The sequence below is a fragment of the Topomyia yanbarensis genome, chromosome 3 (genome assembly GCF_030247195.1).
Source record: "Topomyia yanbarensis strain Yona2022 chromosome 3, ASM3024719v1, whole genome shotgun sequence".
Lineage (NCBI taxonomy): Eukaryota > Metazoa > Arthropoda > Insecta > Diptera > Culicidae > Topomyia > Topomyia yanbarensis.
Window position 1 is genome coordinate 293,130,338 of NC_080672.1, and position 26,601 is coordinate 293,156,938.

The following is a 26,601-nucleotide window of genomic DNA, read 5'->3' on the forward strand; positions in this document are numbered from 1 at the left end:
GCATTGTTACATTAATTGTATTTCCCTTCGAAAATTACATGTAAAAATCAATATAATTCACAAATCCTGCCAAAACAGGTATATTTATACCATTCGACCAGTTCTTGAAAAAATACCCATGGCGTTCAAAAGATGTTCGAATGATTGTGATCCATTGCTGTGTGGTAATTAACGAATTGACAAGTAGATACAAACTGAAACAAGTTTAACATGACAAATTCATTTCATGGATCTGATACTTAGGTACAAAACAGTCCAAATGTGTTAACCTATCCTGGATCAAGAGATTTTTTGATAATTGGTGATCGTGGTAACAAAGAACATCGTTTGCTTTTTACATAGATTCTTCCTAACTGGCTATACTCTCGAAAATTTTTCGACAAAATCACATAGTTTTGCTTTTATTTCTCTTGGATTAGCTAAAGCGCTCTCTATTTTCTGTTGTTTAGTAACTAGCATTATATCTACGAGAGGTATCTTACGATGGATAGCATCGCAAACTCATAGTGTTATCCTCGTCCTCTTCACCACTTTCACCTACTCGCCTGTTGCCGCCGCCGACGACCTCTCCGCTACCATCGCCATCCGCTTGATCTTCGCTGTCCGAGGAAAAGTGGTGCCGCAACCGACCACCAATCCCCTGCCGAAACATGAGAAAATCCAGAATCCGATCTTCACTAAACGACCGACTGGTCTGCCGGATATTCAGATTACGCCGAACACACTTTTTCAAGGAATCACGTGAGAATATGGGCGGATCGTGCTACAATAAATAACGATGGTGTCATCTACACAGCTGGAATGTTAGATAGGCTCTCACCTCATCGTCGGTACCCTTGGGAACCCAAATCTTTATATCGTGATCTAGCCCAGAAGTAGCCATGATGGGAAACTCCGGATGGGGTTCCAAGCAGTTCACCACTCCAGCGTCGTCACCCTTCATCCAGTTCACGATGATTTCGCTCTCTTTGTCCCAGAAAAAGATGTTTCCGCAATCGCTACCGCTGACCACGAACTCGGATCGAGGGCCGAAGAAGTTGACCCCTTTGATGGTTTTGCGGTTACTGTAAAAGATATCAAAAATGTTGAAAATGAATTACGATATTTATTTTCTTCAATAATATATTTGATCATAATAGTGTACGAAATGTTTCATAAGACTATATTTCTATGATGTGGAATAATCATTGAAGGTGCAAATGAAGCTTAATATAATTGAAGTTTACACTAGACTGTCCAGAAAAATGATGAGTTTTTGAAAACTTCGGCTCACCTCTGAATCCCTAGTCCCACCAGGAGTACTTGCACCGAATTTGAAGCTAATCGGACAAGTATAGCTAGTGGACCAACGTGCCTGAATTTTGTATGAGATTTTTCGACAATTTACATGGAGAAAACACACTAGCTCGCAATTTCGCCGCGTAACTAAATATAGTTTTATTCCAGTTTTCCTTGATAAAAGCCGCGAACAACGGTCGGATAATCAAAAATTAAGTCGTTTAATACATATATACAAGGCTGAGAAAGCCAATAGCCAAACATTATTATTATAGTAAACTAGCTAAAAGCCATCGCGCGTTGCTGCGACTTTCAACAAAATAGGAGTAAAAAATAGTTTGTTCCGAAGCGCCATCTGGCGGGCAGATAATCCCTAACCAATGGCACACACACGCCCCATAACAAATGACTATGTATAAATTTTTACGACAATCGGTTAAGCCGTTTGGGAGTTCATAAATCATATACATACAAACATTGACTTTTAGATATATAGATTGATCATGACCATAATCGTATACATACCAATGACCACTGTATCTATGCAGATATTTGCCATCTTCGTGTCGGACGTTATCAAATAGGAAGACATCTTCGTCACTGTAGCTAGCTAAAATCTCCGTTCCAAGATTATTATACACCGCACAGGTAACAGTAAATCTATGTTTAGTCTTAAATCAAAACACCAATTAGAAATCACACAAATGCGCACAAATAGCTCCTTACCTCTTTCGTGTGGCCCGCATAGTGATATTTCATCGGTTTCGACGCATTCCGGCGATCGTACACTCGGACGGATTCATCATTACCGGAAACGCAAAACTCGTTATCCAGCGGATGTGCAGAAATGCTGTACAGACGTCTCTTTGTGTTAGTCACCTTTTTGGCTACATTATCTCGTAGATCATAGCTTCTGACCCAACCATCCTCGCATGCCGTTAGAAACTCGTACTGGGACCGGGCTGGAAGGGCAACCTTGTGCGTTGGTTGGCTCTGCTTGAGAAGAACCAAGCGCGTAACTTCACCAGCTGGTCCTACTCGCATATGCCGGACCTAAATCAACCAAAAGAACTATAAGTTTATATACACGCTGAAAAATTAGTAAAAATAAACAAATTTTGGTTTTAAATAACAAGTTTCCCGTTTGATATAGTGACAAACAAGATTCAGGTTTGATTTAATCAATACTGTTAGTTGAAATTACCAACAAATTCATTTGTTGGCTTTTCAGTAGTTTCAACAAATATATCGTTTGAAACAACAAAATCATGATAAGTTAAGCCGAACAAACAAGTTCGAAGTAACAAAAACAAATCTTTTGTATTAACCAAAGGAGAGAACAACTGAAATTTAGTTGAAATTAAACAAAGATTTTGTTGATTTTTACCAAAGGGATCAGTTAGATCTAACAAATTTTATTTTGATTCAACAACGCTTCTATTTAAAATGTAAACAGAAGTATTTGTTGAACTAAACCAAATACATGCTTTCGAAAAACGGCCATTTCAGTTTGAAACAGTCATTCGCCACGTTTTAGATTTAACTAAACGTTTTGTTGATTCAAAAAGGTCTGATTCTTCTGCGTGATGGTTGTTGCTTCTAATAAGAGTAACCGTCCTACCAGAGCAATTGTCCTGTGCTTTGGCTTTGTGCTCTGTATACGCACACTCCCAATCATATTTGTTTTTTTACTGATACGTAATCTTGTAATTTATTGGTTCAAAGTAACTCAAATAACAGGTGTGTTTTTGAGAGCGCCTAACGCAGACTCTCAGTTACTCATAAATTATATAATCTCATAAATTATATAATCTGTTTACCATTAGTTTACTATAGTTGAGTATCTATTGAATAGAAAATAACCCAATGAGAAGGTAATTATAATCTGGGGCAAAATCCTTGTATCAGATGTCTGAGAAATATTTATAAACATTGAAAATTGATTCAATTATCATCTTGTGCCAGAAGCGGTATTTAATTGTTAGTGCTTCCCTTTGTATAAAAGATCAGCTTCAAAGCGAGGAAGTCGATTTGGCAACAATCGTTGCAGACGGTACCCCCCCCCCCCCCCTTCTTCCTGGGATAGAATAGAATGAAACCGTGTTGTGCGTAGCACTTGTTGATGGATTAAAAAAATAGTAGGTAAGGCCATATGGTGAATTCAACTTTGCGCATTACTAAACTCAAGGAACTGAAATGAAGTACAACTGCTGAAGATCAGTCGTCGGATGCGGCGGCTCCTTGTAAGCAAACATGCGATCTTCGCGTATGCCCGGACTACTCGAACATAGGGATTGATTCGTTCTTTCATACATGAGCGATTCTTTGAATTTGTACGCAAATAAATCTCGCAAGTAAATTGGTGATCTTCTCGTCTGCCCGGTATACTTTAACATAGCGGTTGATTCAAGTTTTTTTTGAAACTGTGTTAAAATTGAAATTAATGCACATTTCGACATAACTTTTGGTGGGTTTAGAGCATTTATCCTTCTTTTGCATTTGAAACATTTCATGCGTAAACGTACGATCTACCCGATGCCTCAGTTTACTCAAACATAGGACACAATACTTTCGAGAATATTTTCATACCTTATGTCAAATTATACTTCTACTACACGACTGTTAAATGATCTTCTGTCACTGTTGAAACTGACATTTTATAAAAGATTCTCCCTTCTATTAAACATTAATTGTTCTTTTGAGTTTCGTATTTGAAATATTTGTTTTGACTTTTTCAAGTCACAGTTGCAAATATCTTGCCAAACCAGATGATTCATACAGAATTTCAAAAGCTTCATGTTGGAAAATGTCTTAAAACCTTCCCCCTTTATTCCACCATTTTTGTCATTTAAGGAACCTGAAGAAGTACTCAGTCAAAGACAAACTTTCGCTGGATAGCGCTTTGCGCACTTTGGGAATCACATAACTCATTCATGAAAATAGTTCAATTGATTATATGTTTGTGCTCTACGCAAACATCACCAAAGGAAACTTCCCTTCATGTATTCTGATCATAATACGCATTTGAGTCAGGCTTCATTTTACTCATCTTTGCAACGAAGATATAGAGAAATATTTTACCCCCATATAACATGAGTTTTATTTTGGTGCGCATTTTTTGCCCAGTGACTAGGAGAGCAGAGAGAAACCACATCCTCTCATTACTGAATCCTCTTGCTTATGACAGAGCAAACCTTTATTAGATGCTCTGCTTTTAGCTCATCATAGTCTGGTGGAGCAACAGAGATAAATTGCTCAGTTGGCAGATGAGAATAAAATAGTTTCCTCTTTACCCTCAGGGGAACCAAATTTAGTTCACTTCACATCAGTGTTCGAATATTTCACTCGGCTTTCATGATAAGTATCCATGTTTTACCTTCTGGGAATAGTAAAGATGTTTGAATTGGCAGCTCCCAGTTCAGCATATTTCGGATTTTTTTCTTGGCACAATAAAGGGATGAGTTGAAATATTGTTAAAAAGGATTTATAACATATGTATTGAAAAATAATTTTTTCTAGTAATTTTATCACAAGATGGCATCTGTGCAGCATTTTCCCCCTATGCGAGTTTTTTAGGTAGAGGTCCACGGCCTGAAAACTATCTTGCGTAATTTTAAACCTAGAGTCAAAAAAATGTTTTTTTTTATTCCTTATGACAGTAGTAAGCGACTTATGTAGGATTTTTTTTCAATATTTGGCTTTTTTGCGAAATGGCACACTATTAAGTGAAAAAAACGCCGAAGACACCATTAAAATCGAAACAAATTGTTAATTTAACAAAAATTAAGCAATATGAAATTAAAATCCTACGCACGTTGCTGGAGAAATCATTTCGAATATGCTGTGAAAATTTCAAAACGATCAAAAGCCATTTGTTCGAGTTGCATTTCCGGCCAACTCAAAAAAGTGGGTATGAGATTAACACAAGAGGCGTTGCGGAAGAACTGATAATTTGAGCATTTATATATCGTATTCGTCTTTCATTTTTTGGGATATAATTTTTAACATCCTAAAACGCATTTTAGACTAATAAATAAAAATTCGACGTTTTAAAAATTCTACGGTGGTGTAACCACTAAAATGCCAATTAGACTGATTTAAGGGGTTACATACACACCTAGAAAAAATAGTGTAAATTTACGTCTCCTGACCATGACATATACGAGCATCAAAAATGACTTAGTTTTACGTTTGATTTTAATTTTACATGACGTTTAATTTCGTAAATCATGTAATTTTACTCCACATACAGCGTCTGTTCTGAATGGTAGGAAGTGTAATTTTAAGTCATTGCGCATGTAAAGTATATGTTTCATGTAAAATTAAATGGAACACGGTAATGCTCTGTCATTTCGTAAATTACGGTTTGTTGATTGTGTCATGTTTGCAATAACGTCAACGATAAAATTCAGATTTTTTTGGTGTGTATAAGTGGCGAAAAAGTGAGCTAAGTTCGTGATTTTTTTAAAGTTTTTTATGCAAATTTTATTTAAATAGGCGAAAGAATGTTCGTTGGTAGCACTACCGAAGATAGAAAATACAAATTGAATTAAAAAATATATTGAAGGTTGTCGGAGTTATGGTGCATCCCCCAAAGCATGTTTTTTGGCAAAGGTTTGTGGTGAATGCTCTCCAAGCCGAACCGCTCAACATAAAATCAAAAACTAAACATTATTGAAGAGAAATGTATTGTGGTGTACTTAATTGGATCGGTTTCCTAAAATAAATTTATTATCTTACAAAAAAAACATATTGACCAAAAAATTGAGTTCTTCCGTGTTAAAAATTTTAAACAAAAATTTATTGCTAAGAATCGAAAATTTTTAGATGAAAAAGCAACCGTTCAAGTACACGAGAATGTAAATACAAACAATTCAAAACAAAGTTTATGTAAATCGGATCTCTTTTGGAAGCTTTTGAGACATCACGTTCACCGCAACGGTACTTTTCAAAAAACTTCATTCCGAGATGATTGCGTTTAAAGTTTTGTGCTCACTTCATTTGTGGAAGAACCAGCGCGCTGCAAACGGCTGTGATTAAAAATTTAATGGTTCGATCTGGATGAAATTTTGCACAGATATTTTCAAAAGCATGTACTTTAAGAATATCTAATTTTTTTTCCGATTTTCTGAGTTCTAACCACACACCAAAAAAATCTGAATTTTATCGTTGACGTAATTGCAAACATGACACAATTCAACAAACCGTAATTTACGAAATGACAGAGCATTACCGTGTTCCATTTAATTTTACATGAAACATATACTTTACATGCGCAATGACTTAAAATTACACTTCCTACCATTCAGAACAAACGCTGTATGTGGAGTAAAATTACATGATTTACGAAATTAAACGTCATGTAAAATTAAAATCAAACGTAAAACTAAGTCATTTTTGATGCTCGTATATGTCATGGTCAGGAGACGTAAATTTACACTATTTTTCTAAGTGTGCAGTTTTTTAACCCCTTTTTTGGTCAATATGTTTTTTTTTGTAAGATAATAAATTTATTTTAGGAAACCGATCCAATTAAGTACACCACAATACATTTCTCTTCAATAATGTTTAGTTTTTGATTTTATGTTGAGCGGTTCGGCTTGGAGAGCATTCACCACAAACCTTTGCCAAAAAACATGCTTTTGGGGATGCACCATAACTCCGACAACCTTCAATATATTTTTTAATTCAATTTGTGTTTTCTATCTTCGGTAGTGCTACCAACAAACTTTCTTTCGCCTATTTAAATAAAATTTGCATAAAAAACTTTAAAAAAATCACGAACTTAGCTCACTTTTTCGCCACTTATACACACCAAAAAAATCTGAATTTTATCGTTGACGTTATTGCAAACATGACACAATCAACAAACCGTAATTTACGAAATGACAGAGCATTACCGTGTTCCATTTAATTTTACATGAAACATATACTTTACATGCGCAATGACTTAAAATTACACTTCCTACCATTCAGAACAGACGCTGTATGTGGAGTAAAATTACATGATTTACGAAATTAAACGTCATGTAAAATTAAAATCAAACGTAAAACTAAGTCATTTTTGATGCTCGTATATGTCATGGTCAGGAGACGTAAATTTACACTATTTTTCTAGGTGTGCAGTTTTTTAACCCCTTAAAGGATATTGAGACGCAAACTTTCATTACTACACTACTCATTTGAAACCTTTACTTAATCGGCGTCTGCCATCTTTCTTCATCACATTGTCGCAAATGGCAGGGTGAAAATTAGAGCACTCGAATTAAATTTTCGTTGCGTTTAAACACCAATATTCTACCTTAATCCAATCATTGCAAAAATAAAACCAACGTTGTCTTCAAATCATTCTCAAATACATGTTAAAAGGATCCTAACATTAGTGTAATGCTCAAATGTCTATTAATTTGCTCTACGCATAGATTACACACTTAGTTTGAATTATTGAGCAATGGAAAATTTTACTTGGGTTTTGATAGTCAATTTAGTAAACCAATTCTGTTACCAACTCTCCGCAATATTCTCTTTTTACTCAATCGTGAAAAATACTCAGCAACTCCCATGTCGTAAGAGGCGACTAACAACATGCTAGGAGTTCCTAGGCCGAGGTTTTGTTCCGTACCGAAGACTTAATCTGGACGGACCTTAAGGTTTTCCATATTACCCTCTTTCCAGTCTGTATTTAGTGAATCACTGACATATACCTTTTCTGATTCGCCTTTCTTGATTGTGTACCAACGTTTTAAGTTTCTTCTGGCGGTTGTATATTAGCCGTAAATGACGAAATCTAATTCTACACTAAGTAACAGAATATATTAATATACCGGCACTTCCACGCCAAGGTTTAACTTCCAAAGCTTTGGCTTAAAAACCGTTTTTAAAAAATGGAAACTTTCATGTAGGAAATTTATTGAATTGGCCTAAGATGGAGCTGTCGAATTTCACAAAAAGCTTTTTATGTTGCAAGTGATCTGTAGTTGTGTTAAATTAGGTATTTTTCTATTATATTTGGAACCGTCTACCGACAAATCTATATTTACGAATACCTCCAAAAGTGACTTCTTGAGGTCACATGAAGGCCTGACACTAGCTTTATGATACTTTTGCTTTTCTAAACAGTAATAAAAATCTCAACATTCAAGAACTTCACTTTGTCAGAAAATGTAGGGCCATCGGAAGCTAAAACTTCGTAAAATCGCACTCCTGGTCCTTTTTTCAGTGCAGTACTCTACGTCACTCGTTCAAATTTGCACCGCTCTTATGGTAGTCGGTATTTGCTAGTATTACTGTTCTCCCATCCATTCTGGTAGTAAAACGGTGGGATAGCAAAATTCTTACAAGTTTCCTATCTCATGCCTCCACGCGAGTCTAAGTCTATTGATGACATTTGGTCCTTAGACCGCAGAATGAGAGGGTGCGAACAGAATGAGAGGGTGCGAACAGATCTAGTCGAGAAAACATTGCCGTAAAAATGAATAGTTGATCGGAAATTAGCCCCAATACGACTAATCTGACTAGTATCTATGAACACGGCTCAATACGTATTGAAAATTCGCCGCGTCTGTTTCTATGAACCTAATTTAAAGCTCCGTCATTGCTAACAAGCCCGTGCATCAGGTTAACAATCCTTTATATTTCCCTTCAGTGTTCGGTATTATCGCTCGTATACTTGTATTCCACAAACAATCCGATATGGAAAATAAGAAATACTTTCCTTGATTTATAACATCTCGCGCTATTTTTGCCAGTATAATATGCTGTCACTTGGTAGTTTTCAAGCCAATAAATATATCGTAGAGAAGAAGTAGCGAGTTCTGTCCAAATACTGTTGCAATAAATAGTGATCCGGCCCATTACGCAGATAAGATTAGCTTTTCCAGGCAATACTCCCACGATCGGCTGTGTGGAGTTCAAATTGTTTTTGTTTAGGGAACATAGTATACTCTCGGTAGCCGGCTGCCCAGAGTTTAAAAATAACCAAAAACTAAACAAGATCATCTCTTTTTCGAGTGATCGTGCACTCGAAGACTAACTAAACAACTACCTAATAAAATATGCTTTACAGGTCGCATCGTTTGCTTGGAGCGAATCCTAGACCTGATACCCTTCCAAACCACCAACTCCGCGACACCTATGGAAGAGTCTGATGAATCGTCGTCCTTCCGTTAAGTAGGTGGAGCATCAACACTTCCTGTCTACCTTATCCTTTATCCTTCCCCGTGAACGATGGAGATGGGGGCGGCCGGCAATGATGGCTATCATGCTGTTGAGGTTTTAATATGGGTCGGATTGGTATGAATTCCTACTTACCACTTCCTAAGCAACTCTTATTAGATAATCAGCAGTCAAACATGATGAAGTCAGTGTGCAATCCGCCAAAATCATCGTCACAACGCAACGCAACGCAACAATCGTGAAAAATACTCAGCAAATTTTCAGATGGGGATTGCTGACTTGTTTGATCATTAAAATTGACGAATGGAAGTGGAAGTTAATTTACCAGCTTTTTAATGGTTGCACAGAAAATTAAAAGACGATCGAAAGAAATCTTACATTTCCTGAACTTGATTACGAATTTTAGCCCGGGATTTCTTAACACAAAACATTCTCATTATCAAAAAAATCGCTTGTTCGCAAAAATTATCAATAATTATCAATAAAGCCGAATTATTTCCACATTTTCGCGATTGAAGCTACACTTCCTTGCACTATCAGGCTTCTAATTATCACACTTGCGAGTCAAATCCTTTATACAAAATCGTCATGTGTAAAATTGCCCAACTCAACACCTCAAACATAATGACGACCAGAAAAATTTCACTATAACTGATTTTTTTCTGGTTTTTGTTGAAAATTCATGGTTTTAAGAAAGACTAAGAAGTATTCGCAATGTTCAAACACGTCGTGTTAATGTTTTTCTCCGAAAATGGCAGATGGTTTGTTGTACATGATTTGTAAGTTTTTGACGAGATTCTATGATGTTTAACTTTTTGCCGAACAAGTCAGTTTTTTACTGCATAGTGGATAATTTACCGAAAAAAGCAAAAGTAATAATAAATTCAATTGAAAATATTCCAGGTTTTAGCAGCAAATTATTCGTTATTTAATTAATTAACTACCAAAGTCGCTGAAAAATGAATACACTTTCGCAATTTTTTAAATCAATTGATGATCTCCGTTAAATATTACTGTGCAAATCGTCAAATGAAATTACCGAACAAGATTGGGTTTGCTTAGTGTGTACATATAAATGGCTGGTTTGAATATGCAAAGCCTAAATAAAGCACTCATTTGATATAAAATATCGCCATTCTGTTGTTTTTGAAACCATCTTATTTTATTGGCATTTTTTTTTCAAACATGCTCTTTCTGTAACTGAGCATCTGATGATGAACACTCCCTCTTGAACTGGGCGAGAATTAATACTTTACCATCCCCCCTGCGTGGTAGAGCGATATGTGTGAACACAAAAAAATCTCTTAATTCTCGAGAGCGTGTTCTCTCGCTTTCGGTGGGAGCTAATAAACAGCCCTACTGCGTTTAACTTCTTGCAAGAGAGAAAATGAGCTAAAATCGAGAGCAGTAAGGAAGCCTGATTTGAGTGAATACAATCTAATTGAAACGATTATGAATTTTGTAGAGAAATTTTGAATCTTCGATCAATTAGGTAATACTTTCATGAAAATATTTAAGAGATGGCGCTGCTTTAGGGGTGAATTTACGTGAATGTAAATGTATGGGACAGATATTAATACTTGGGATTTTGGAGAAACTATAATATTGTAGTTGTAAAATGGATACACGTTTGATGCAAAAAAATACGGGGACAGTTAGTAGGAGTTTATTTAGATACTTACTTGAAACTTTTCAAATAAAATCTTAAAAAACTGTTTGCGCCCATATATTTTACTCATTGGTTTCCACCAAGAAAAAAATGAAACTCTTTCTCTCACAACTCTCTGTTTCACTCGTTTTGACAGCAGATTCCCTACTCATCGCAAACGGAATGTTTTCTTTTAGAATTTAAGCGCAAATGTAACAACCGATTCATTCAGGATGGGTTGTTGCCTTAGACTGGAAGTCCTTCATAAATGAGCCCATATTCCGAATCTCATTCCGGATGTAATTTACTAGGATTAGGGTATTTTTATGGTACAAACATCTATGTGTCGTCATAAAGAAAGCTCTAGTTTCATATATATTGTCACAAGATGTTGAAAATATGGAAAAGCGCACGCTATCATATAACGTATATAGAAACGACATAAACTACTCAATTATATTACGTCTTTACACTTTCTGCCAAAAATTTTCTGGATTTTAGTTCTTTCTGTGGAAAATTGTTCTGTGCTTTGGTATTTTCTGAAGATGAGTTTTCTGGGAATTGGTGCTGTAAAATGTATTTAGGGCACAAAGTTCCGGAATTTTATTTTCTGGTGAATGGTTTTCGGGGTAATGTTATAGAATCCAAACACAGCTATACCAAACCCATTTAAAGTTTTCCTGACCATAAAAATAATTACCCTCAGCAGTAGCACGGCTTAAAATTATGCCAAATGGCCTTGCTTCTCGCACAGTTACGTCTTTTTCTCTGAAGATGAAAATATATGTCCTTCAGTGGGACAACTTCTCAAAACTATGCCAAAAGTCCGTTGTGCCAAATGACCCTCACTTTACGTAAATTAGAAATGACTGTTACCCTGGATTATGCCAAATGACTGTTACCCCAGAGACAAAAATAAATTTCAAAGACCATTATGCAAAATAATCGTTAGGCGAAATGTCTGCTAAACGTCCGTTCTGCCAATTGAAAATCTCATATTTATCTTTCCTCTTCTATAAAATAACGACATAAGAATCATCTTATATAAGAAATATTACCTTCTTTTATCAATGATAGTTCTATGGAAATATCTGTGTAATATCATTCAATTGAAAAGAGGTTATATGTGAGGTTGTCCTTCCTTTGAATATTTTTTGAATCTATCTAATCTAAAATGATATTGCGAAATTCTTTAAAGTTAGCTAAAACCTAAGCAAAATCTGTTACCCTCTTTTGCCAATACACAGTTCATTGGAAATATTTTCAGAATTAATAAACTCAGATTAAATTATTAAATGCATCGGATTTTTTCCTCCTTACCACATGAAAAGTGTATTAATGGATTCTTAAATGAAATGTGACCTTCCTATGACAATAAAAAGTTCATTGTAACTATTTTTGGATTTTTAATGAATTTAAAACATAAGATTCTTTAAAACAGTAGCAATAGTATTGTATTTAGGGCTACAATGAATGCGGTAGCGCTTTTGGAAACGTATCTAAAAATGATAATTGATTTTCTGTAGTTTAACACAGACCATGTTTGTATGTTTGGAATCACACGGAAACATAGACATGTTAAAAGTTTTTTTTACACAATATTAAGATAATTCGAGATCCTGTAAAATGGAATTTATAATACCAATTGTCAAGCACAAAAGATATTTTCACGTAATTTTATCACTATATAGCGGCAGCGTAGAAATTTTTAAACTACTTTTTTGTACAAAGGATCGATGGGCAAAAATCAAAGTTTTTCCGTTGCTTTAGAACCACAGCAATCGACGAACGTACGAAGTAGCTTAGTTTTTTTTAATTCTACCACCCCCTTTATGATTTTGTCTTCTTTTGACAATTAATTACTACAGTGGAGACCCGGTTTTATCAGCACCCGATTTTATCTGCCCCCGATTTTATCAGCTTCTTGACCCGATTTTATCAGCTTCATATAAAAATTGATATTTGGTAGTTTGATGGACTCTAGCAGACGAACCAAGTTGAATTCGAGTAAACCCTTTCTTGGGCATATTTTTCTTATCTTAGAGATCCGAAAAATGCAGAAATAAAAATATTAATTCTTTTTTAATTTTTCACTGTCAGACCCCCAGGGGCTGATAAAAACGGGTCTTTACTGTAATAGTTTTGCGGTTGGAAGTCTGCTTAAGTCTACTAGGGAACAGGGGGTAAAAAATCTCAAATTTCGGTCGACGAGGTTCATGAATGGTCCCTTTCGATTACGTCGTGGCCCGTCAACACAAATGGAGCAAATTCTGTTAATAATTTCGTAAGCATTTTTCTAGGTTTTACTGATGGGACTGTTATACTAAAAGCGGTAACTTACCTGTCCATCTCTTCCTGTGGAAATTATTTCGATTTCATTGCGATAACCACTAGCTTCAACAAATTTTGTTTGAAACACATTCATCCTGTGTCCACTAACGATTGAATGCACCAGTTTATTCGTCTGCCAGTTCCACAGATTTATGTTCAAATCATCAGATCCGCTGACCAGCAGTGAACCGGATGAGTTGAAGCTAACACTATTTACACAGCCACCATGTTTTTTGAGACGATGTTGCATTGTCAGTCGCTCTACGACATGTTTCGAACCATAGGCACGAGATTGAAACTGGCTAGAGTTGTAGCGCACTGCACCGAGGGATGGTTCTGTACGATACGAAAGACCTTGTGATCGTAACTGAATCTCCCGAAAGTAGTTCCAGTTACTCCTACGCATTGAAAAAAAGTAGGTGAAGTGATTATTCATTAAACACAATCTAAATAAAGATACTAACCTGACATTGGCAGTTTGCATAAATGGAAGATTCGATACATCCACCCGTTCGTTCGCATTATTGTCCGAACCATTGTCGCTGCTGTCGTTATCATCGTCATCATCTACAGAAACTGCAAGCGATGAATCTGAATCATCTGAGTCCACTGAGGACGTATCCGCACTGTTATCATCACTAGCATCATCATCGTTGTTTTCGTCAGACCCGTTGTCATCACTTGCAGCATCATGCTGCAAGTTTTTAAATAAACATGTTCAACCGACACTTGTTCGTCATCGCTTAAGCGGTTATATATGTTGTGTCTCAAAAAAAAAGAAATGTTAACAATCATTATTAGCCACGACCTTAGAATTTAATTGAAGGGACACTCAAAGTGTCAAATAGATTTGAGGTTAACTTATGTAATAATTTTGGAAAATTATTCACACTATATGACTTTTGTTCTGAAACGCTTTACTCCCTATACTAGCGGTGAGTATGATATATCAAGAACAACTAAATGAAATCAATAGATAGGCAAACAATTTTTGGAGAATGATATCAAAAGTTCTTGTTTTCACCCGATTTTTTTTTCTTGTGAAAATTTTATTCCATGAAAACAAGTGAAACAGCGTGTCGACTCATTTCTGAAAATGAAATTCCCTGATTTTCCAGGTTTTTCCAGACCTTTTTAAAAAATTTCCAGAGTGCTCAAACAAATCAAATTAAATTCACATTTTCACGTTTGAGCTTACACCATTTTTGCATTTTTAGTTAGTTTTAAACCTTTTGTACCTTCCATTTCAATCAAACCACTTTTTGGTCTTTTAAATGCCATGTAATTTAAATATTTCCAAATCTAAACAAGTTTCATCCTCTAAAATTTTAAATAAAATTATGTTTTCTAGAGGCCTGATTGTGACAAATCTTGGATCAATGCATTGTATACTCATCGTAGTGCTTATGGAAATCACAGACCAACAGACATGACACTCGAAAACAATGCTTCGCCTAATATAACGGTTATTTTAAATATAGTTTTGGTTGGGGCTGTGGTCGTACTTGCGATAAGGCCGCCTCTGGCATATGCACAAGTAAGCTGAGGATAGACCACTAGTGAAAAATTGTTACCAGGCCCGAGGGATGACCGACAAGCAAATGAGTGTATGGGACCGTGTATAAAAGGAGGAGCTAGTGTTCTGGAAAAATTAGCGGATTGACATTTTAGGGATGAATTTCCTCATAGTGTTATGTATTTTAGTCTGTGTGGAAATGGTGATGAGTCTGAGATCTTCCGTTAACCTTCTGGCAGTCGGGCTGGTGCACTGAGTGCACGCTGCTTTGAAAAGCTAGCAAATTGTCTTTGGGCAACTGCGGCTGCTCGTTCAGTGGGCCATATGCGCGGCACCGTTTTAATATATTCTATCATATTCCAAATACCCCTGAAGGTGGTCGTAACCCATTCTTACGTCAGTTTTCAATGTAAAGTTTGTTCGCGACAAAATATGGAAACCTAAAAACACATAGATCTTTTGATGTATTCAACCAAAAATGAAATATTTTTCACAAATATGGACGTATGTCTTTTTTATCTAATGAATACATAATTCGTTGACATGTTAAATGCGCTTTCAAAAATGGGTAGAAAGAAATGCGTATTAGAAATAATATGTGCGGTCCAAACGGAAATCAAAAGATATCTCATTGGAATAGTTCTAAAAAGCTTGGCTAATCGGTAAGCTCTGTTCACATTGTTTCCAAAACGTCTAATACTCGATTGCCATCAGCTACATATAAAAGAAATGCAAAATACAATCTTAAGAAACGACCAAATGGATTCGATAGTGAGACAAACATTCTGTTCGTACACTAATAAAATAATAATTTTTTTTTTTTTTTTTTTTTATCCCTTTATGGGCAGCTAGGGCCGAGGGTGGTGGCTAACGGGTTTCATACATCCTTGACCTGACGGACAAAGCTATGGTGCCTTGAACACAGGCAACGCAGATCCAAGGCCATCATTGAAATGATAAGTTCTGCGTTTGAGATGTACTTCCCCCGGTTGCCAGACGAATACCTGTAATTATTACTTGTTGCTTTGTATGTATGAATCTAATGTTCAGTCCTGGGTGGTGTATGCGTGGAAGGTGTGGTTTTTAGCGTTCGAGTCCAGGAGTGCATATCTGTCTGGGTTAGCGTGGGCGTTTACTAATTGTGTAATAGTGTGATCGCTAAAGACTCGAGCATATGAATGCCAGCGTGTCTCCAACTTTGCGTGCATAAATCCGATTTTAGATCCGTGTTGCCATTCGCACATTCACGTGTATTCTCGAACGATCGCGCGCGGACCGTGAATCTAATACTTAATTTTCAGTGTATGGTAGAGAAACGTGTTGTCTAGTGAATCGGTCCAACTGAAGGCATGAGTCTAGGCTTATCGAGAGTAGAGAATTCCGAACGTAGCCGGTCTATGATCGCGCGAGTGGTGGGTTAATGCTTGAGACCGCGGTTGTAAAGTTATAGGTGCTGAAAAGTTCACTTAAGTAAAGGGGTGTTGGCGAAATTGCGAGCGTAGGTGTGTGTGGATGATTGAAATTGTAATGCAAGTTCGCGTTTTTCACCAGGTTTATGTTATCGCGAAAGTTAGGGGCGTTTGCACGTTTTGGATGTGAATGTATATGGGAGAATATGCAATTGACTGTGCTAGTGAATATCAGTATGAACCCAACTCAAGATACAGTAATAAAAGGAAAAATAACATGCCGAATGTTTCTTTTTGTAGGTCAATAACCGTGCATTGAAAAATGCTCAAAAACTCTGAACTAGGCCCCATCGAGTCCAGTCTGTCCGTCTCGTCCTGTCGTGTCTGGGGTTTCCAGGTTACATGCATTCACCAGATGAGACTAGCTTATGTCAGCTTACTTGTGCACTGGTTTCGTAGAATCGAGGCGATCATCGAAATGACAGATCCTACGAGTGAATGCACTTGGCCCAGTCACCTGTCAAGCATTTGTGTATTTGTGTGTGTTGAGATATGTGTGGATCCTGTAAATAATATTTTAATACGAATAATATTTTATACTTCAAAACAAGAAATGTGCAATATACTACTTGCAGTTTGTTGACCGTTCCTACTTATCTGATTCCATCGAGTATGAGAATACATCTCCATTGTTCTAAAACCTGGCGACGTCCGATGGCAGAGAAGAATCATTGTGGGCAGCAATGTTGCTCTTCTTGGATGTATGAGCTCGAAAAGGTCATCACAAGAATATAACGCATGAGACCGAAAATAAATAAAAAAAAAATAAAGAGAAGAGTTAGTATTGTTATTGAGTATTAGTAATATGCCGATTTTTTTCGAGAGTTGTCCTACTGGAACTGTAGAGCTAATTGATTTAATTAAGGCATGGACCTAGACTTCTGGAATCGAGGATAGAGACTTCCGGACGCGAACGATTCATGAATGCGCGAGTGCGGGGGACTGTAGGTTCACGCTTGAGACTGCGTTTGAGTGATTACAAGTGCCGAGACGTTCATATTATCACCGGGATGTTATAATGTCTGGAAGAGCGCGAGTATAGGTTGCGTGGATGGTCGCGAAGGGCTCAAGCATTTTTATATTTGTTTGTCGCGTGTATGTGACTTTGCATTCGATTTTTATGTAGTTTCGCGCGAACACGGGCATTTGGAGGTTCACTCTCGAGACCGGGATTGTTAATTTATAAGTGCTAAACCATTCACTTAGTCACCAGGGTGTTATACTTTTTACGAGATCGTGGGTGTGGTCGTGCGTGGATGATCGCGAAGAACTCGAGCGTTTGTATGTGGACGTTTTTGTCACGTGTGCTAGTATGTAACTTCGCGTGGACACATTATTTTTATAAGCGTGTGGCCATTCGCATGTTCGCGTATTCTTCAACGATCGCACGTGGACGTCTTGTCTAGTTTTTATTTCTATTGGTCCAACTAAAGGCATGAATTTGGGCTGCTATGATCAAGGGCGGAGACTTCCGGACGTGACCGATTCATGATTGCGCGAGCTTAGGTTCTTAGGTTCCAACGGTCACCCAATCATTCGGGGTGTTTGAATATTGGCGAGATCGCGGGTGTTCGTATTTGTGACCATGGCAGTGGATAATAAAGGTCGCCAAGTTAAGTACTAAAATTGATCACAATGTAGCTTAACTAAAAAGAAAATAATCGTATCCCAAGTTTATGTGATATCATCACTGTAATACTGCTTTGGTGGAAAAGCCCCCGGACCACATCAAGGTACAGTATCATGCCGAGGGTGAGACAAACATTCTGTTCGTACACTAATAAAATAATAATAAAATAAAAACGTCAAATGTGTTTGTGCATAATTCGAAGCATCATCAAGGAATGAAGTCATTGAAGGTATTGATTATTTCGAATTATAGTGATAGGCAGAATATGAGGGCTAAACACTTCTTCGAAAATTGTAACGTGGATATTCTACCAATGTTTCCTGTGTGGCAATGGATTACAAAACTTGGACGTAGAAGACTTCAACCAAGCTTCATGGCATGTAACGAAATGAAGTATTAAAGTAATTCTGAACGATAGAGAAGTCTAAGTTTCTCAAGAAATAATTGGTTAAGCAGGTCTTCTGCAACAGTGGGTGAACCAGCAAAAACTTCATACAAACAGGAAGGTATCGCAGAATATGTACTAAGAAGATTGTTTACAGAAACGGTTTAATCACTGTGCAGTAATAGTCCGCTTTTTATGTTCTGGTTAGATTTGGATTCTTCTTTTTAACCTTCCGGAAGTCATGCTAGTGCACTGAGTGCACGCTGCTCTGAAAATCTAGCGAAATCGTCTGAGCGCACCAGCAGCGGCTGCTCGTTCAGTGGGCCATTTGCGCGACTTCCGGAGGGTTAATAATGATTGCGTTGTTGATACAAAATCATCCAGCACTTTTTCACAACTTTAAAATAGGGGCATAATTCAAGAAAATGTCGAATAATCACAAAAACAAATTATAGAAACCGGTTTTTGATAAGTTTACTTGTGATTTGAGACAAACAGTTTTTTAGTCTCTCATTTGCCTGCCATTTCCCATCAATTCGTCATTTCAGAAATTAAGTACCTTCTAAACTGCCGTTGAGATCGTATTCGTCCCATGTTCTATGAGATTCCCTCTATACATAAGACAATTATGCGTTGAACGGCAGTGAAAAAGTCAGTTGGAAATTCCATCTTGGAATATAATAAATACAAACAAATAAATAAATAAAGCGATTTTTAATGCAATCTGGCAATAGCAGCACGTTGTGAGATGAGTGAAGCTTCACAGCAAAAGGGAGGCGAACTTCGGTTAAATACACTATTTGTTGATTTTAAATATTGTCGTATCCGCCCGTCTGTTAGAGGAAGGTGATATTGAAGGGAGGCGAACTTCGGTTAAATACACTATTTGTTGATTTTAAATATTGTTGTATCCGCCCGTCTGTTAGAGGAAGGTGATATTGAAACTGGAGCTTGCGAAAGTCATCTTCATACAGTTCTGTTATATACGGAAACCCATATCGAAAACGTTGAATTTTTAAGCGGAGTTGAGTGTTTAACCGTTAGGTAACGACATAGTACGTGAGTACCTTTCAGATTTCATTTAAAATTACAATTTGCTTTCCATAACTAGAACCTGAAACTTGGTGACATCATAGTACATCACTAGGCATAAATTTTAGTGAGATAAAATTGAAGATGTAGTAAATGGGCCTGAGGGGAACGTTTTGGTCGTTTCTACCGCACAGCAGACTGACAGGGTAATGGTCATTACTATTATAATTTTAAACTTATTCAAATATTTATAGATGTTTTGGAATAAGGAAGTCATCTACTTTTTTAAACCTGCTATAAGGAATCGTATGAGATTTTGTTTCCGGACAACCGGTCCTGGAGGTGTGTCCCAGCTTTGAAATACTATTTGTAAATTTCAAAGAATCCTAGCAATATGGATGTCAAAATTCTTGGGTTTGCCACAGAGATTGTTAACAATCATCATGGGACTATCTGATAATTTGACCCCGGAGCGGTCTTCACAACTTTATTTAGTTGCTTAATAATTCTGTCTGTCAGTGAGCGGAGCAGACAAATGACTTCAGCTGCAGACAAAAAACAGTATGAAAGCTGTGCATTACCTAATGCCGCTATGGACTAGCACTTAACGCGAGTGGAATTGAGTTCCCAAGTAACCAATAAGCATTATAACGCAGCCTAATATCTGCTTTAGATCCACATAGAAAGCTGTCCTAAAAAGCCGTGAAGCCCTAAATACTTATTTAATGCCGATATTATGCCAGAAAAGGCGAAATATGGTGCTATTACTGTGCGGAGATTGACAGCTCGTTTCTGCAGTACTAATGCTATTATATAGCAAAAGCGTACAAATGTCAAATTTGAAAGCCTTATATTGGCACTACTAATGCTATTAAAAAGCTTCAGTTGGTTGTCATTGTCCGCCATGGTTTTAAAACCATTTCTTATGTTTCCTTTCGGTATGATGAGCAAAAAGAAAAAAAATTTAAAATAAAATATTCTGTTTAAAACCGTAATTGACTCTGTTCTAATGCATTGTAATGAATATCCTTAATGGGTTTTCGTTCTCACATGATATGAATGTTTACGAAAATTACCTTTAGTAAGTCTCGAACTGAGGTACCTTGCAATGCAACATTAGTGCAAATGTATAGCCAATATAGTGCAATGGCTTAATGCTTATGGTTACTTGGGTTGCGCTTAGAATTAACTCGATGGCTAGTACTTGAATAAAACAAGTTTACACCGTTGAGAATTAGTTGATTACAAACCCCAAAATTGGTCATATAAGCAAAAAATAAGCTGCCGCAAAACAAGAGATCAGCTACAATGCGATATACTGTTATAGGTCATGAAGACTTATTTCAAGAATCGGCAATTTTTTTAAAGAATTTATTGCTTTATTATTTTGGAAATGCAACTAGATTATCAACAATATGTTCGATTTAATAGGCATAGTTACTCTACCACTCTGTATCTCTAACATTATTGACCCATCTTTTTCGTCTACAATTTGTAAACATAAAAAAATACCCACGGTTCGGCCAACCTAATGCATTGAGCCGTGTCAAAGTAAACGGCCTGTGCACAGCAAGCGTACTTATATGTATTTACCTTACAGAGTCAGAAGAATCACAACAAGTCCGTCGATAAATCAATTTGGCATCCGTATTAAATATTATATATGAGTCAGTCCACGTCAGATTTACAACCAATTTTTTTTGCGATCTTTAGCTGAAAATTGTTCGCACTAAGTTTTGTTTTTGATGAATACGATTCTTTTTTTCAATTTATGAGTTTGTAAAATTTCGAATTTTATTGAATTGAACATTTTTCAATCACTGATAACTCAGAAACTATTCAATTTGTATGTATGTATGTTGGTAGCCACCATCCTAGCTCGAGTCTTGCTCTGCATGCGGCTCCACTTAACAGTACGCTCAAATTTCGTTACAATTCTGCATTCAACATACCACTGTATGAAAGGCCAAAAGGGGGGTAGCGGACCCATAGGCAATTACACCTACTCAGTATCTGCTGGAATCAAAGAATCTTCTACTCAAAAAATATTCAATTTGTATAAAAAATATTAAATAATAAAAGTTGCCTTTTCGCATGAGCTCACCGAAATTGTTTTCGCAATGCATATTTGTTTTTGCTATGTAACTTGTGTATTCTGCAAATACTAGAAGCAAATTTTTTTTAAGCTGAGCCAAAAACATTTTGTTATTATTTTTTGAAATCATTTATAATTATATTGCGAAGATTCGGTAGAAATTTCGGAATGGATCTCCAAGTACTTCACGAGATAATACAATTATAACAGGTCTGTCACCGGTCGTTTAGTGTAAAATTGGCTTGTTTTCAGTTTATACTGTAATATCTCGCATAGTATTCTGATATCCACTCCAGATTTTTTCACAAAAAAAATTAAACATGATTCTTAATATTTAAAATCGGCCCAACTTTAAAATAATCAATTTGTTTATAATAATTGCAGATTTCATAAGTTATATAACAAAAAATATTTTTTATGTTTTTTTTCGGTAAGCTCATGCAAAAACAACTTTTTGTAAATAATTTTTTTTTTCCATGCATCAAATACTTTCCGAGTTATCAGTGATTGAAAAATGTTCCATTCTGTAAACTTCAAAAGTTAAAAATCTAATAACTTGAAAAAAGTATCATATTCAGCCAAAACAAAAAATACGTGTCAATTATTTTTAGCTAAAGAATGCAAGAAAAAAAAATCGAAGGAATTCAAATTTTGGTTGTAAATCTGACGGGGAATGACCCATACAACCATTGTTGTGAGAAGTTGTAATTATGAGATGGATCAAATATTGTTATTCTCCCTAGTATAAAATGTGTTGAGGGGAGTAAGTGCGTTCTACTGAATATTTGAGCCAATACTTTCCAGTCACATTTATAAAAAAATATTAACACCAGGTCGAAATTTTTCCCTGATTTGATTACAAATTCCCTGAAAATTCCAGGTTTTTCCAGGTCAAATAGAATTCCCTGAAATTCCCTGATTTTCCAGGTTTTTTCCAGGAATCGCCACCCTGTAAAGGATCAAATCCATAGGAAATTTATTCTTGAACAATCATGCTCACTGCAACGACACTTGGCGAAGAACACAATTCCGAGATAATTGCGTTCGAAGCACAGTGCCCAGAGGCCCTCCTTTGAGATGCAATGCGATAAATAGTCTTTAATTAAACTCTAGTACTCCAGTCTTTAAAAACTTCACAGACAATGTGCTCGATATAGAAAATAGACAACAAAGTTTCGGTTTCGATTTTTCGATCCAGCACAACACATATGACCCCTTAATTTACCTCATTGTTCATTTCATCCACCAATCTTCGTACCAGCATCTCCAGATCTTCATCAGCGGCTTCTTCGCCATTATTTTCATTGCCAGATTCAGAAGAGTCAAACCTGAAACGATAGTTCCGTCCCCGGAATCGATTTCTTGGTCTAGGCTCACTATCATTGCGATCTCCCGCTTCTACATCAGCATTCTCTTGAGCAGCTGCTTCCGCTGACTGTTCCTCGTTACGTTCAGTGAAATGGTTTGTCTCGGACGCATTCCCTGCTTCTACACTCGCACTTGCATTCAATTCTACGGTGTCGGTAGCGACCAAAGGAGACTTGGGCTCGTCTTCCACGCTCATATTATTAGGTTTGTTTTCCTCTGGCAAACGGACCTTCGGTGAATTCGCTCCTTCAGTGGGGTTCTGCTCGTAAACCCCATCTTGCATTTTAATATCCCTGGAACAGAGAAAAAAGTTTAATTTGTATAGTATCTTCAGTAAAGTTGTGTTTAATTATGAAATGATTCTTAAAAAATATACGCAGTACAAAATATGTTATGAAAACATGAAATTTTCAAAAAATCAAATAAGCTTTTTTTCTTATGGTTTACATATAACTAAATTTTGCTTGTTTATTGGAAACATACTTATAATTGAGCGACCGAAAATAAAAGTCGGCGAACGACTTCCAACTAGGCCCATAAGTTACAGATATATTACAATGAGTGTAATCGGAGGCAGGGAGGTGTGATGTCGTGCTCTCTACTTTGTTCAATCGTATAAAAATTATCAATGATTTCAGTCATCGTAATCGAAATAGAAAAAAATTCAATTCCCTTTCTGACTCAGTCCCGATCTCCTTTTACGGATCTTCTGACTACTAATGAATATAGTAGTCATGTTGACGTCTACTGCTATGACCGCAACGCCCTTAACAGCCTTAATATATATATCGGGTGGTGGAGTGCTTATCCCTGTGCGCATGGTAAAAAAGAAAGTCAGCGAAACTTGCCGATCGCTCGTGCCTGCGTGTCGTATATTTTCCATCTAATAGAATTCGTAATTCCAGCCCAATCGATGTACATCTTTCCTTCTTGACCTCGATTGCCGCCCCGAATTATCGTTATTCTGGGCGACTTGAACTTGTCTGGCTTGGCGTGGTGTGCGACAAATAATGGATTTGTACGACTAGGTATCGAACAATCTGCACTTATCACCAACGCCAGCTATATATTAGATAGCTACAGTTGTGCCACTCTTCGGCAAATCAATAATGTCATCAACGAGAATGGACGTACATTAGATCTCTGGTTTATAAGCGTCTCCTTTAGTCTAGAATGTGCACAATCACTCCCTTCCCCCACTACATCTTGTGCTCGAGGGAAACATAAGAGTAAACTTTGAAAACGTCACTAGCCCTATCGTCCACGCTTTTGAAAGGCCGACGACAGCATCGTTGGCACGATGTTGAATATAAACTAGGACGAAAATCTTAACGTGAATGTCGCTGCGATAACGCTTCTAATATTCTTAATTACTTAACCGACCTGTATGTACCAAAACGAAACAGGTCTAGTTAACATCTAAGGTTCAAATCCATGCCAAATATATTCTTTACTCAATGCTTTCAACGCTAATCATTTGATAACACTCATTGAAAATGTGAATCTTTCTTGGGTTGCTGTTTCTCAATATGGGACGTTTATGCTTTAATGGGCAGTGCACCGGTGTAGTGGAGTGCATCGAAAACGGCAAAAATGAGACATGATTGGGAGGCGAGGCCATCACATGAGAACCATTAGCGGTTCCCTTCAAGAAGGAGTGCTGTCACCCCTTCTGTGGTCCCTCGCAGTAGACGGTCTCCTGAACTAACTGCAAGTCTGAAGGTCTCCGGTATCTAGCAGGCAAATTCCAGCTTACTGCAATGTTGGTACCAGGCTAAGTTGAATAAATGATTTACGATGGAAACTAATATCACTTCTCGCGTTTTTTGAGAACGACCATGCTGTCAAAATCCGGACAAACCGTAACTCGCCGCGAATGGATGTTAACATTTTATTAAAGAGAAAAGTTTTTTCTTTCGTCTGTTGCGGTGATTTATAATCAGTGATGTATGGTTTGTTCAGAATTTCCTCTCAAAGTGAATTTCAATATTTCTTGAAGATGTTTACAATATCGTTAATCCCATCATCCTAAGGAAGGGAATCACAGCATTCACAGGGAATTTCTTCGCGCATCGAGGGTTCCTGACGTTACGATACACATTATTTTTGAGGCGCAGATTGCTTGCGTCAAGTTATTAGAAACCGTGTAAGTGTCCATTGTGTCCAGAATGTGTTTGAACGAAAACTAGGCATGTTGAATCAATGTTATATATTAAGTTTATATAACATTGACTCAACATTGGCAAGAATTAATGAAATCTGAATACAACTTTGAAAAGAACGTAACATTAAGCTGCTCCGTTGTTTACTTTTCTTTCCACTAATTAGTTGGACACTTTAACATTAACCCTCAACCCTTTTCATGCTATGTTAGCCAACAATAAGTTCGCCTGATATTAAAAGTATTGTTGGATTGAGACACAATAATCAAGTTGTCTTTTGAGTAACAATATAACAAAAATCATAAATCATAACAAGCAGCGATAAATCAATCCTTCGTCATGTACGATATAACTGAGGTTGTTCCATCCTCAGTATACACTACTAAAATCTGCCTAATAAAACCCTCAACCAATACGCAAAGAACTATCTTACCCTTCTGCATTTTCGTTGGAAACCTCGGTTGATGCTGTGGAAAGAATCTGATCTACAGAACTGCCTTCTCCGCTAACTGTTGGAGTTTCATTGATGGACGTCTCAAGTGGAATATGATCGACCGACAGTTTCGTCTTCTTCGCATGATGATGGCTACCATGCCCAGCTCCAGAATCATCATCCATTATCCCAATATCCTTTCGTCAATGATAGCTTCGACGAAAGTACATACGGTGTCTAGAAATCCAAACGTGGGATTTTATATAACAAATTAGTACAATAATCCGAACAGTACCTACGCAATATATAACGATAAACGGATCTCTCTATTTTCCACTTTTGGATATTTTAAAATGACGGAAAGTAATAGCTCCAGATTCGGCACCAAAAAGTTAATGTTGTCCTCGAAACTACCAGCAAATGATCCGACGAGCTCTCAAGAGCAAAAATACTAACCAGCGCAAAATGTATATTTAATTTACGTTTAAACTGAGTCAAATATCAAAACAAAACTTATTTTATTAGTTATTATTCCATGTTGGATCGTTCCGTCCATCACACGACACATCAGAAAAAAAACTCGTAATTATTTTTTTACTCTCGCCCTGTCGGCTCGTACAGCGGACTGCGAAAAATAATCAACGGTGCAGTGCTGCAAGGTATAGAAATAGAAAGGTGAGAACATTTTTCTGTATTGAGAGTGGTTGTCACTTTTTTAAGGTACAGCCACAGATAACAGATGTTTAGGCTCGATTTGAATCGTGTGTATATTCCCGTTACTGAGCTTCCGAATAAATCAGACGTCTGAAACCAGTTTGGCAAACGTTTGTAGATGGCACAATGATCGATAAAACGCAGTTAGAGTGCAGTTGTCAAACACGTATAGCAAAAGTGGCGCAGATGGCAATATTAGCGTATTTCCCCAAAATCCCACGCGGCTTTTCCCGATTGAAAGGAACGGCCGCGCTCCATGAAACGCCGCGCTTAGACCATCTGTCATAATATCGTGATTTTGCATAGCGAAGGGCTGAATGATAACACATGTTGTTCCAAAAAACAGCCCTGCGTTATGCAACTAC

General features: G+C 36.9%; 1 protein-coding gene across 3 annotated transcripts; it reads right to left on the minus strand.

The window, feature by feature from the left end:
• On the minus strand, window positions 1–26,181 carry LOC131694017 (DDB1- and CUL4-associated factor 8). 3 transcript variants are annotated; one of them, XM_058982358.1, is made up of 9 exons: window positions 25,822–26,181; window positions 25,523–25,759; window positions 22,818–23,220; window positions 13,897–14,126; window positions 13,443–13,830; window positions 2,005–2,331; window positions 1,804–1,949; window positions 821–1,064; window positions 1–763 (listed from the first exon to the last, which is right to left on the minus strand). In XM_058982358.1, the coding sequence occupies exons 2-9, from the start codon at window positions 25,705–25,707 to the stop codon at window positions 479–481; spliced, it is 2,208 nt and encodes a 735-aa protein (XP_058838341.1). In that variant the 5' UTR covers window positions 25,708–25,759; window positions 25,822–26,181; the 3' UTR covers window positions 1–478. The 3 variants fall into 3 exon arrangements, with proteins under 3 accessions (XP_058838341.1, XP_058838339.1, XP_058838340.1); XM_058982356.1 differs by having other exon boundaries at window positions 22,785–23,220; window positions 25,822–26,179; XM_058982357.1 differs by having other exon boundaries at window positions 22,785–23,220; window positions 25,818–26,179.
• Between the last annotated feature and the right edge of the window lie 420 nt (window positions 26,182–26,601).